At 43.3% G+C, this 13,990-nt stretch overlaps 1 protein-coding gene across 11 annotated transcripts in view; it reads left to right on the forward strand.

Annotated features, from left to right (window-relative positions):
* usp24 (ubiquitin specific peptidase 24) overlaps nucleotides 1-13,990 on the forward strand; it is a 101,542-nt gene that overhangs the window by 72,728 nt on the left and 14,824 nt on the right. For all 11 annotated transcript variants that reach the window (XM_084067657.1, XM_084067661.1, XM_084067662.1 and 8 more), the window contains 8 exons: nucleotides 691-810; nucleotides 2,257-2,471; nucleotides 7,366-7,490; nucleotides 7,953-8,094; nucleotides 8,906-9,056; nucleotides 10,973-11,068; nucleotides 11,157-11,260; nucleotides 12,194-12,307. In XM_084067657.1, coding sequence (XP_083923783.1) covers nucleotides 691-810; nucleotides 2,257-2,471; nucleotides 7,366-7,490; nucleotides 7,953-8,094; nucleotides 8,906-9,056; nucleotides 10,973-11,068; nucleotides 11,157-11,260; nucleotides 12,194-12,307 — 1,067 coding nt within the window. The remainder of the gene's footprint in view (nucleotides 1-690; nucleotides 811-2,256; nucleotides 2,472-7,365; nucleotides 7,491-7,952; nucleotides 8,095-8,905; nucleotides 9,057-10,972; nucleotides 11,069-11,156; nucleotides 11,261-12,193; nucleotides 12,308-13,990) is intronic.

The raw sequence follows: 13,990 nt of genomic DNA on the forward strand, positions 1-13,990 counted from the left end.
AGCAGATCTACAAGCTCACACGCAGCGCGGCGCGGCGTGAGCTTGTACAGTAGATCTCCTATTTTCAGCATGCACACCCGAGCGCAACCAACCATAAAATGACTCGTCTTTTAGTTCTACTGGATCTCTTCTCCACTCAACCCTCACTAACATTTTAGTCTAGTTTGTATTTGTTGACGAAATTGTCAATATATTTAGACTTAGTTTTAGTCATCATAGCTTAGTTTTTATTTCGTTTTCGGCAGTGAAAAAAGGTAGTCAACGAACATTTTTCGTCATAGTTTTATTCGACGAAATCAAGTGTGAGCCATGAGTCATGATCGTGTGTTACTGACTCATTGATGATGTCAACGGCTAATCCCGCATCGGAGACGCTTATTTAGTCCAAAAGGACACATTAAACTCACTATTGATGCGTCCAGGGAACGCACATCATTGTACATTGAAAACCTAGCGACATCATCATATCACTCTTTCTTGACTGTGCTCTTGTATGCGTTTTGTGTTTCTACTTTCATTACAATCAGTGACTGTGTTCATACCTTACAGAAATGACCTAAATTCTACATTTTGTTTTGAATCCCCTACTTTTTATGTCCAATGTATGTGCAAAGTACTATAGCTTGGTGATTATGTTAACTGACCTGCGTGTGTGTGTGTGTGTGTGTGTGTGTGTGTGTGTGCGTGCAGAGGACCACTGTGAAGAGGACGTGCATTAAGTCCCTGCCCAATGTTCTTTGCATCCACCTCATGCGCTTTGGCTTCGACTGGGAGAGCGGCCGCTCCATCAAATATGATGAACAGATCAAGGTAGGACACGCTCACACACACACACACACACTGTTCATTTATCCATTTGTAAGTATGCAACAGTGTGTCTAATCCTAATTACCTGTCTCTAATCTGCTTTGCATTTAACTGGAGTCAAATGTCTAATAAAGAAATAATTGAAATAATTGCAGTATTTTTAACCCTCACACTTGATTAAAGCGCCACTATGTAAACTTTTTTTTTAAAGAATAAAATGTAATTTTGTCCAATCTGTACGGTACAATATAACTTATACAATTGGGTTGGTTGTATTTATTTATTTATTTTAATACCTATCATATCCCACGGGGGAACGTCAACCTGTCTGTTGACGTTCCTGGCATAGGAAGTAGGAGTCAACCTTTCATTTCCCCAACCAACCAGAGTGCAGTGGGCGTCGCTCCACATGTTGTGACGTCAGGTCTCTCAATAGACCATATTCACACGGAGGCCATGTTGCTATTAAGTCAATGAAGTGTCACCCCGTTTGCCACGGCAACGGGGTGGCAGTTTCAATGTTGAATTCCAAAATGGCCACCGTGTGAATATGGTCTATGCTGCACATTGTGGGAGGAGGAGGGGCGCGGGGGGGCGGGTGCACAGATCGGTGAACCAATGGGAGCCCACGGATTCTCTCCCCGGAGATTTTGAACCTCTAGACCAGATATCAGACGCGCTAGGGCAGTCTAGGGGTTAAGTGTCTTGCTCAGGGACATTTCAGGGACACATTGCTGAGAGCTGGAGTCGTACCTGGTAACAGCTATGTCTCCCTGCTCTTCTATTGAGACATTTAGATCGTGTCAAAGGTCATGTGTCACCTAGATCTAACGCACATTTTTACCCGATGGTCAAGATTCAATTTATCCCCTGAGCAAGCAGGCAGGCTCTATTAGCTCAATGGTAAAAAAAAATCTGCACTTGCGCAGGAAACCAAATCCAGGGTAGAAAGTTACATAGTGCAGCTTTAATAATGATAACAACAAGTAAGACGCGCGAACGCTGGAAGCGAACGCAGCTCGAAAATAACAATAAGAAGAATAGAAAGGAATGAGCAATTACTTGCCATCCGGCCTGAAATATGCACAAATGACATGGAATTCTTAGATATCCCTATAGATGAACTCGTGTAGATGCTTGTAGATGTGTTATTTTTGACTGTCGCTGCTATATTTTTCTCAGAGGAGTGTAATTAGTCACGCAGGGGCACAGGCGAATTTCAGCCACACTGTAGTGCATGCAGGCAATGAGAGCGTGAGTCACATGGGGGCAGCCAATGAGAGCGTGAGTGACATGGGGGCGCGGCTGCACACATACTGCACACAGACAGACAGACACACAAGCCGAGCCGAGTGTCATAGTATGCTCCACTTGGGCCTCCTTCCGCTTTCCTAATAAGATAAAACAAATGATTGACCATATTCTTTCATTTTGCCGGTTGGCGTGCAGTTCCCCTGGGTGTTGAACATGGAGCCCTACACCGTCTCTGGCATGGCCCGCCAGGACTGCAGCGGAGAGGCGGGCGAGGGCCGCTGCGACGGCGCCGGGGGAGGCTCCCCGAGGAAGAAAGTCACCATCTCGGAGAACTACGAACTGGTGGGAGTTGTAGTTCACAGCGGCCAGGCCCACGCCGGACATTACTACTCCTTCATAAAGGACAGACGGTAAGTGACTGTGCTGTTACAGTGTTGATTTTGTCAACTAAAACTATGACGAAAAATGTTCGTCGACTACCTTTTTTCACTGACGAAAACGAAATAAAAACTGAATAAAAACTAAGCTATGATGATTAAAACTATGACTAAATATATTGACAATTTCGTGACAGATAAAAACTAGACTAAAATGTTAGTGAGGGGCTAGTGGAGAAGAGATCCAGTAGAACTAAAAGACAAGTCATTTTATGTTTGGTTGCGCTCTGAAAATAGCAGATCTACAAGCTCACAACGTGTCGCAGCGCGACGCGTTGTGAGCTTGTAGATCGGCTATTTTCAGCATGCAACCAAGTGTAAAATCAGCCATTACGACGCCATCAAGGCACCGCCAAAACACATTTTAGCCAACGCCAAACTTGATCATAATGCCAAACTTGATCATAATACAGTGTCACACAAAAGCATCTTCAAACTCGAAACGCGTCACGAAGGGACTCGTTTTGAGCTTGTAGATCTGCTACCTTTTGCTATTTTTGAATGCTGAAAAGTAACAGTATTGGGCATATGAGGTTTCCACCCGACAGAGACGATATGTTTTGTATTTTTTTGAAATATGGAATTGAACAAACCTCTGTCTGTCCGTCATTCTGTCTGATCCTCATTTTTCTCCCTCAGTGGGTTGAGCAATTGATCTGAACTTGCACACAGGCATTGACCGTTAGCTTATCCTGCACATGCCATGTGCTGCCACGGGCTATGGGCTTTGTTGTCACGGTTACGCTCCCCGCTGGCCATAGGTTCTGAAGTAGTTTCTGAGTTATGGCTACGGCCTATGAGCTCTGTTGTCATGGTGATGGTCCCCGCAGGCTTACCGACTTACCTTCGGGGCTACAGTATATGCACACACACACACACACACACACACACACACACACACACACACACACACACACACACAGCCACACAGAACGGCAGCATAGACAGACCTGCGGGTATGGACTCTTTCAACTTCAATTTTATAATGGAGGTTGCATTGCTACCTTGCATGTCATTCAACATACCCTCCTCTCCCATTCCCATCTCTCCCAAGAAAAGGAGCAGAAAATGATCTTTAAATATTAATATTCCTAGGAAACCAAACTTCACATCGATGCTGTATTCATTCAGTTAGTAATAATCCCCTGTGTTGCCAAAATGTTCTTGTTTCATTTCCCAGCAGTCATTCCAACACTTGATTGTAAGGAACACTTAACTGGTAATTGATAATGTTCGCAGTCTGAACGTTTGGGAGCCTTAGACGACCTCCTTGGCTCATCATGAATGCAGCATTAGGCTCCGTGTGGGCTCCTGGTTTCAGCCTCTAAAGCATCTCCAGATGTCTGGCTGTGGAAAACGAGAACACTCGCTGGGAGAACTGGAATGTGGGGAGACCACAAAATCTAATACTTGTAGTCCCTATTTTGTCTCACTGCTCGTTCCGTTTCTGCCTCGACCATCTCTCTCCTACTTCCCTCTTCATGTTACAGCAAACACTGTTCACTGTCCGGAAGTTCACGTCTTCACAGTTTCACACGTTGTGGATACGTTTTGATGGAACTGTCCCCATATCATGACAGTCACAGACTTTTTATAGCAGTGGTTCTCTAACTTTTTCATGTCAAGAACCCCCAAATTGATATGTATTTGGCCACAAACCCCCATCTGAAAAGGTTTTGTGCCAGGGAACCCCAAAAGAGAAGATTTATGTTTTAGAAAAAAAGTTTTAAAAAGTCTAGTATTTTTCAATAAGAATTTCAAAAATACTTGTTTTAATACATGATAGAAGTACTGTTTCCTTCCATCCATCCGTCTTCAACCGCTTATCCAAAGTCGGATGAACATAATTATACTGTTTGATGGACTGTCTTACTAACCAGTAATTCAGTTGGTGACTGTTCTCATGGTGGGCATCTGTGGAAGGATTGAACCCCCTGGGCAGAGAGAAACTTACCATGGCTGCTGAATAGAGAAAAAGGCTGGTTAGGGTATATATATTTTTTTCTTTTCTTCTCTCTTTTCTGGTTGTGCATTATATCCTAAAAAATAAATCACATCCATCTATAAATGCATGAAAAGTGTGTGTGCGCGCCGCATGTCTTGAGGACCCCTGAGGACCCAAGGAAGTGCAGTGCCGAGTGGGAAGTGGGTCGGATCAGTGGTTTTACAGAACCAAAAATCAACAAATCTCTGTATGTTTGTGTCTGTCTGTCTTTTTAGCCTGTCTATGGAGATCCCTGATATCATCAATATGATTTCCATAGTACTGACATCATAGACTAGCCTCAAAGTGCTAAAGTGCTCAAAGTGCTATGATAATGGGTCCTGCACTAGGTAGGTACTCTGATAATGGGTATTGCATAACCGAGGGGTACGCATTGGTTTGTTTTGTGATTTAGCTATAGACCAAATTATTCTCTTTCTAGGGGTATCCTGTGAGCTTATGTTGATGTACCCCCAGACAGTGTCTTAAAAAAAGACAGTCTAATTAAAAGTCTAATAATGGAGTGGCCTCAAGAATATAGTGATGTGAGATTTTTTAGACATAAACCCTGTTCTAGAAGGCTTTGGCATTCAGCCATGCTGTAATTTCTAGCTCATGACCTGGCATGGCCCTCCCTGTTTCTGTCCAATCTTTTGGATCCTTCCCCAGTCTAAACATTAATAAAACCCCCCCAAAATGCACTCACAAAAATATCCTCATCGGTTCGTCTTGGTGACTCAGCTATTTGGAGCACATGTAAGCATGGGCAATCACAGTGACTTCACAACTCTGTTCGGTGACCTTTGTCACATTTTCATTCCCTGCCATTCTCCTGCGGTCTTTCCCATCGCTCACTGCTCTTAGCTATTTAACCCATTGCAAATAGCTGAGGCTATTTCAGCTGAGGCCGATTCTTACTAATGTCTTCTAAATCCTAACAGTTTTCTGAAAAACGTATGTTTCTATATCAGTGGTTCTCAAACTTTTTCATGTCTGGGACCCCCAAAATGATATGCATTTGGCCGCTGGCCCCCATCTCAAAATATGCTGTTCCAGGGACCCCCAGAGGCAAAGATTTGAGTTAAAAATGTTTGCTTTAAAAGAACATAAATATATTAATTTTCTCGATAAAAAAAAAAAAAGAGCAGATCTACAAGCTCAGAGTGCCGCACTATGAGCTTGTAGATCTGCTATTTTTGAATAGCCAAAGTGTAAAATAATGCTTTTTAGCTCAAATGAAAAAAATGACTGTTGGGTTAATAAGTGTAATGTCTTAAAATAAATACCCCTGTGCTCCAGAAAGACTTGCAGTGCTGGCTAAATATATCGTTGTGATTCTCGCACGATTGATTGGTCGGCGACAGGGGTTCACTGATTACAAGATATTTTACCACGATGTGATCCCGACCCAATACATACATTTTTTTTTATACCAAACGTCTCACGAAAACCTGAAAGGCTCCCGTGATACAGTATATGCGCGAGACAGAGACAAGACGCTAATGATTGACATTAAATAATTCTCAATTTCTCTGTATTTCTCCCTCTCTCTCTCTCCCTCCCTCTCTGAAACAAACGTTTCAAAAGTCAACCAGAGTGCAATTCAGATCAGAAGCAGTATTGCCGTGTCTGCTTATTATAAGCAAGTTGCTTGTAAAAAAGATTGGTGGTTTGCGTTTCTTTTTAGCTTATTTCCAAAGTGTAGTTGCTTATTTGGCTTTATTTCTTAATGCTGCTTTTTTTCTTTGAAAATAGCTGCGACGTGTTGTGAGCTTTTAGATCGGCTATTTTATTTGTATATCCACCTGTTTCCTAGGTTTGTGTTTTCCACTTCCTGTTGGATTTCATTGGATATCATTAGTCATCTGACCGGTTTCATTGGATTTCATTGGATCAAAAGACAGGAAGTGGAACACAGTGAAAAGCTTAGGAAACAGGTGGATAGGTTTAAAGTGCTCTTGCAGCCTATAGTTGCTTTTGTTGGGCTTGTTTTCATAGACCTGGTTGCTTATTTCTCGCGCAAAACCTGGCAATACTGTTCAGAGATACATACGTGCGTCGCGCACACACACACACGCACACACACACACACACACACACACACACACACACACACACACACACACACACACACACACACACATACACACTCAGCTCTCTCTCTCTCTGTCTGCAAGCCCTATTCCTCTCTAATAATACAGCCCCCATCGTCGAGCAGGCTTGCTCACTCTATCAATCTGTTTTATCATGTTTAACTAATACAGGACTGGACTGTCTGTACGGTAATATTGCGGTTCTATGCGGGAGGACTAGCCACGGTGCGTGGCTGTAATGTGCTCTCATTGGCTGTAGCGTGCACTAGATCGGGGACGATAGCCCCAATTGTCCAACAAGTTTAAAATCTAAAGGTTATCGGGAACCCCTCGCCGACCGTACTTTATCGGGGTGTTTCTTCTCGGAGTACCTTACACACTGCGCGTTCAACACCTAACTGAGAGAGAGATGAATCAGGGACCCCCACTATATATTACATAAGATTGTGTTGCAGATTAAAGCTTTTCATAGATGTTGGATTCATGTTAATGTAAATTTTCGACTTAAATTTAACGACTTAAACCGTCAATACTTAGTAAACGTTCACTCTGTACTTGGTCTGCTCTTTTTTCCCCTCTTTGCCGATCGGCTATTTTCGGCTAAAGTTGTCCTTTAGAATAGGGATGCTAGGGTTCAAGTGGTTAATGTAAAAAACAATGATCCTATCACACAGAGATTTGGCGGACCCCCTCTAGCAACTCTGAGGACCGCCCAGGGGTCCCAGACCCCCTGTTGAAGACCCCTGCCTTACTCCATCTCCCCCCCCCCCCCCCTCTGTCTCTCTTCCAGGGGCAGTGCTCGAGGGCGCTGGTACAAGTTCAACGACAACGTGGTGGAGGAATTCGACATGAACGACGAGACTCTGGAATACGAATGCTTCGGCGGGGAGTACCGCCCCAAAGTCTATGACCAATGTGAGTCACACATGTGTTGACATTTAAACCGCTATCAAGGCTGGCAGCATTAAAGAGAGGGAAATGGCCTACTCTGTAGGGTTTGCATGTTCTCCCCATGTCTCTCAGGGTAGTTAATACCCACACCAAAACATGTAGTAATCCTGGTCGTTATACCGCCTCCCCCATGACAGCCGGGGCGCCTGATGGAGGGGAAAGGAACTGGTTGGAATAACGTGTTCCTTCCAGGCGCTACGTCCTACCGGGGAAACTCCCCCCTGTCAGGTTACAAGAAGGTCAGTTGGCTCTCATGCATTGCAGGAGGCATGAGCTCGGCCCTGGCCTCCCTAGGCTGGTGAGGGGAGTGTAGCGCCCAGGATCCACGGTATAAAAAAAACATTTAAAAAAAAAAAGAGAGGGAAATGAGGTATTCCTTCTCTTATACAAACTGTTGTGTGTTTGTGTCAAAAAAAACTTTTACAGCCAACCCGTACCCTGACGTGCGGCGGAGGTATTGGAACGCCTACATGTTGTTCTACCAGAGGATCAGTGACCAGAACTCTCCTGTCCTTCCCAAAAAGAGCCGAGTCAGCGTCATGAGACAGGAAGCCGAGGACCTCACGCTGTGAGTCAGCAACACACACGCACACAATGCTAATGCTACGTGCAAAATGTTTGTTTAATTAACCCTTTAAGACCGGGAACGCATCTGTGTCATTTTGAGATTTCTTTGGCTTTTCAAAAATAGCAGATGTACAATCTCGTAGCGCGGCACCGAGTGCCACGCTATGAGCTTGTAGATCTGCTATTTTTGAAAGATCTTCAAGGTCGGTGCAAATCTTTGACTATATATATATATATATATATATATATATATATATATATGAATATAAATATATAAATATATTTATACCCCCCAGAAGTTGTAACAGAATAAAACATTTTCGCTTTAAAAAAAATATATATATATATATATAATTATTTTTATTTTTTTTAAAGCGAAAATGTTTTATTCTGTTACAACTTCTGGGGGGTCCCTGGAACAAAATAGTTTGAGACTGGGGTCCACGGCCAAATACACCACACTGATATTATAGCAAAATGTTTTGATTTTAGAGGACATTTGTAGAATCCCCCAGAAGCAAAGATTTGAGTTGCAAATGTTCGCTTTATATATATATTTAAAGATTTGCACACCTTTTCCACAATTTTTCAAAAAACAACTACAAAACAACTACAAGCTCCATAGCGCGGCACTCGGTTCTGCGCTATGAGCTTGTATATCTGCTATTTTTCAATAGCCCAAAGAAATCTAAAAAATGACAGATGTGTTCCCGGTCTTAATCGGTTAAAAATAACAACCACCCACTCGTTTTATTCTAATGTGTAGGTCACAAGTTTAACTTCATGGCTGTCGTCTCTTGTGTCCCCAACAGGTCTGCTCCCTCCTCCCCCGACGTCTCCCCCCAGTCCTCCCCTCGGCCCCCCAGGGCCAACAATGACCGGCTCACCCTCCTCACCCGTCTGGTGCGTAAGGGAGAGAAGAAGGGCCTGTTTGTAGAGAAGATGCCCGCCAGCATCTACCAGGTACACTGCCATCAAGCTTATCCATTCAGTCAGTCAGTCAGTCAGTCATCCACTGGACTCGTACAATCATTCAATCATTTATTTATTGATTCACTCCTTCATTCAGTCACTCACTGGCTTACTTTTTAACGTATTAAAGGACGACTTCACCGATTTTCAACCTGTCTTCATATAATTGGTCCTCACTAATACTCATGATAAAATGGTGCCATTTCTTTCTACTTGGTCTGCGTCTCAGAGGAGGGCTGTGGACAGTCCAGAAACCTGTCTACCAGTGACATCATCGTTAGGCATGATTTTTTTTCCCAACGAGATTTCACATTTTTTATTTAGAGTTTTTATTAACACGTGAACAATGGCTTCTTTTATTGCATTGCAACTTTCCAGGAATAGAAAGGCTGCAGTTTCTATTAGCTTGGAGTCCCCATTGATGATGTCACTGGTAGACGGGACTCTGAACTGTCCACAGCCCTCCTCTGAGACACAGACCGAGTAGAAAGAAATTGTACCATTTTATCATGAGTATTAGTGAGGACCTATTATATGAAGATAGGTTGAAAATCGGTGAAGTCGTCCTTTAACTCATTCACTGCCAAGGGTAAATAAATCACCCACTGCCAGCGATTTTTCGTTTTCCTTACCTTTTCAACTAGTCACAGAATATTTATCTCCAGTATGATCGATCCCCGGTCGTCGCTAAACACGGACGGTTTCTCTGTGCTTCCGCAAAAAAAAAACAACAACGGGAAAGCAAGATACGGCCGTTTCCTCCAAATACGTTAACCAGGAAGTGACTGGTGGAGGAGATCTTGCGATCATGTGATCTCCTGGATCTGTGTGTAACTTGAGAATGGAATGGTCACTCATATCTTAGTGAAGAGCGCCATCTAGTGTAAAAACTAAAAACACAACAGGCGTCAAACGACGTCGCTGGCAGTCAATGAGTTAACCTCTTACAAATGAAGGCTCGTACACACTGTACGACTTCCAAAGTCATCAGGTGGTCATAAGATCGCTCTGCAGTTCACATTAGACACTCGGTGACAGGGGATCACACACGGCAAGATTTCATCAGGATGAGATGTACTGACGCAATATGCAGACGTGCAATATACTTTTTATTGTTTTTATTCCAGTGCATTTTAATGTATTTTTTATATCATAACTGTATTGCTTATTGTCTTTCATGTTTGTTTTACTTGATGAGGGCAACTGTAATTTCCCTGCGATCAACTATCCAGCCAGCCAGTCAGTCTGTCTGTTTACATAAATAATAACTTGTTTATACAATCAAACAAGCACCCCGTGTCCACCTTTCCTGTGCTCTCATTGGCTGTAGCACTTCTCTGCTCTCTGTGCTGGTTGCAAGCAGCCTAGTTCATACTCTATGATTTACAGTCGGCGTCAGTGCCAGTTATCAAACCTGCCAGATATCTGGAGACACTCAGGGATGCGTCCCCTAGCACTGGAATCGTGCTCAGGTTGCGCCTTTGAACAGTTCACACACAGCGAGCAAAACCTCAGGCAGCGAGCGCCAGAATAGGTCGGAGACAGGATAACCTGGGCTAAAATCTTGCACCGTGAACCAGGCATTAGCTAGATCTGGTTTTAACCCATTAAGACCCGAGGCGATTCTTTAAAAAAATCGAACAGGTTTTGGAAAAAAATATCCAAAAATATTTTTTTCAAGATTTTTCAGAAATAGCAGATCTACAAGCTCATAGCTAGTATATCTGCTATTGTTGAATAGCCAAAGAAATCTAAAGTGACACAGATGCGTTCCAGGTCTTAATGGGTTAATATACACATAGTGAAGAAGCAGCATGAAGGCCTAATGATTGAAGTTTGAGAAATAACCGTGTGTGTGTGTGTGTGTGTGTGTGTGTGTGTGTGTGTGTGTGTGTGTGTGTCTGTAGATGGTGAGGGATGAGAACCTCAGGTTTATGAGGAACAGAGACGTCTACAACAGCGACTACTTCAGCTTCACGCTTTCCCTGGCCTCCGTCAATGCAGTAGGTGTTTGAACTTGGTGTGCGTGTGTGAGTGTGTGTGTTTGTGGTCACAGAGACATCTCAAATATCATGTGTGTGTGTGTTTCAGACAAAGTTGAAGCACCCAGCCTATCAGGCCATGGCCAAAGAGAGTCTTCAGCTGGCTGTTCATTTCCTCTTCCATACGTACCTGCACACCAAGAAGAAGCTCCGGTACACACACACACACACACACACACACACACACACACAGAGTACTCTGCAATCAACCAAAGTCATCTCAAAGCCTATACCGCTTGTGCAAGGACGCGCTGTGATTGGCCAGTAGACACTTTGAGTGGCAGTTGGGGCAAACGCTCTCGCCCAAAACAGGATTTACGATTCTGTGCCTATCGGGAACAAAACTCGAACGGCGCCGAGTCGGCTCAAGCGAACTTCGCAACGTTCGGCGCGACAACTCGCTCGCTCGGCGGTGCCTCTCGTGGCTGAAGTTCGCTTGAGAACAGCGCACCTCCGTCGCGGTCAAAAACTATACTTTATCGTCCGAGAAAAAATAATTCCGCAGTTGTTGTAGACGAGAGGCAGTTCCTCGTGCGTCACAGAAGCTGGGCGTGGTTTTAGCACAAGCGGTGTAGGCTTTGGATATGTCTAACAATCAACCCCATGACTTTGTAATCTAGTGAAACAGTATTATGTGTTCATGATCTCTGTCAGACAATCTTTTTTCAATAGGCCCTATGCACAGCAGCCATATTATCACTTCCTTCACAGGTGTTACCAATGATACTAATGAAGGCTCTGTTCCATTTAGTGTAGCACAGTGGTTTCCACGACCCCCATAACTCTCAGAGTTACACACCCGTAAGGGGCCATTTAGAAGCCCAGGAGGGTCCCTGGACCCCAACTTTAGACCCACTGGTGTAGCAGAGTGTTTCCAGTGAGCCAACATGCACACAAATATCAGCACCCTGACTCTGTTTGACCAGAATGGAACAGAGCCTTCATTAGTATCATTGGCAACACCTGTGAATGTCTTCACACTATGGCTGCTGTGCATAGAGCCTATTCCTCTCCTCAGTGCATCTCTATCGTTCATCCTCTCACTCTGTCTACCCCCCCCCCTCTCTCTCTCTCTCTCTCTCTCAGGGTTGACACAGATGAGTGGATGGCTACAGTAGAGGTGCTGCTGTCAAAGAGCAGTGAGGCGTGTCAGTGGATGGCGCAGTACCTGGTTGGACCAGAGGGGAGAGAGATGACCAAGTGAGTACCGCTGTCACTATATATCACCACCACTGTTGGCTTACTGATCGTTGTAACGTCTGTATTTCTGACCTACACCCCTCTCTATAGGGTCCATAGCATGGTTGTAACCAATGGTGTAACCACTTTAACCATTATTTTACACTTTGGCTATTCAAAAATAGCAGATCTACAAGCTCGGTGCCGCGCTAGAAGCTTGTAGATCTGCTATATATATTTTTTTAATATCGTGAATATATATATATATATTTTTAAAGCGAACATTTTTAACTTAAATCTTTGCTTCTGGGTATTCTAAATCCTAACAGTTAAAACTTATGTTGCTATGTATCAGTGGTTCTCAATTATTTTCATGTCAAGGACCCCCCAAAATGATATGTATTTGGTTGGGACCCCCCATCTCAAAATATTTTGTTCCAGGGACCCCCAGAAGCAAAGATTTGAGTTAAAAGTGTATGTATTATATTCATAGATTTGCACATATTTTAATGTTTTTTTTTCTCTCAAAAAATAGCAGATCTACAAGCTCGTAGCGCGGCACTCGATAATAAAACGGCTAGCTAAGATTCAAGGCTATTCAAGGTATCTTTATTATTATCTCTTGTAAGATTAAAATTCTTTGAAGATTTTAGAGCAGTGGTTCTCAACCAGGGTCCACTTTAAAAGTATTGAAAGCAATAGGTTGGCCGTGTTCAGTGGTCAGATGCGTGGGCTGCGTGCGTTTTCAGAGCATGTTTATTTTAACCCATTAACACAACTTTTTTCAATTTTCGACACGGACCATTTCAGTGTAACACCACCGGAAACGGAACTATTTGCGATCCGATTTTGCCGATCCCGTCGGCCTCCATTCTAAAGCGCACGCTAAAACTCCATTTTCCTCCTTGTAGTTTTTTCTCCTCGGTCATCACTGTTTAACATAAACCGTTCTAACTACAACATGGATGCCCCGTTTGACACGTGGTCTTCACTGTTAGACACAGGGACATCTGCACGATGTTTACAAACAGTGCATCGCGCATTCTTAAGGATTTTAACGGGGTCTATGGCGACGTGAAAAAAACAAAAAAACAACAATAAAACCTTGGCACTGGTGAGTACATTATGAGATTAACCTCTGGCGGTGGAAGTGTTAAAACTGGGAAAGCGTCTTTGTCATTTTAGATGTTTTTTTTTACACAAATCTTCTCTTCTGGGGGTCCCTGGCACAAAACCTTTTCAGATGGTGGTCCGCGGTCATATTTGTATCAATTTGGGGGTCCTTGGCACATTTTGTTTTGGTGAACTACTGGTTAGGATTATGTATTTGTAGAATCGGCCTCAAGTCTTAACCCATTAACACCTGGAACTGTGTCATTTTTAGATTTGAGCTAAAAAGCATTATTTTACACTTTGGGCTTTTAAAAAATAGCAGATCTACATATGAGATAGCAGATCTCATAGCGCAGCACCGAGTGCCACGCTACGAGCTTGTAGATCTGCTATTTTTGAAAAATCGTGAAAATGTGCGCAAATCTTTGAATATATATTTTTAAAGCGAACATATTTAACTCAAATCTTTGCTTCTGGGGGTCCCTGGAACAAAATAGTTTGATGGGGGTCCGTGGCCAAATACATATAATTTTGGGGGTCCTTGACATGAAAAAGTTTGAGCACCACTGATATAGAAACATACGTTTTTCA

The sequence above is a fragment of the Gymnoscopelus microlampas genome (assembly GCF_963454915.1).
Source record: "Gymnoscopelus microlampas genome assembly, chromosome: 9".
Lineage (NCBI taxonomy): Eukaryota > Metazoa > Chordata > Actinopteri > Myctophiformes > Myctophidae > Gymnoscopelus > Gymnoscopelus microlampas.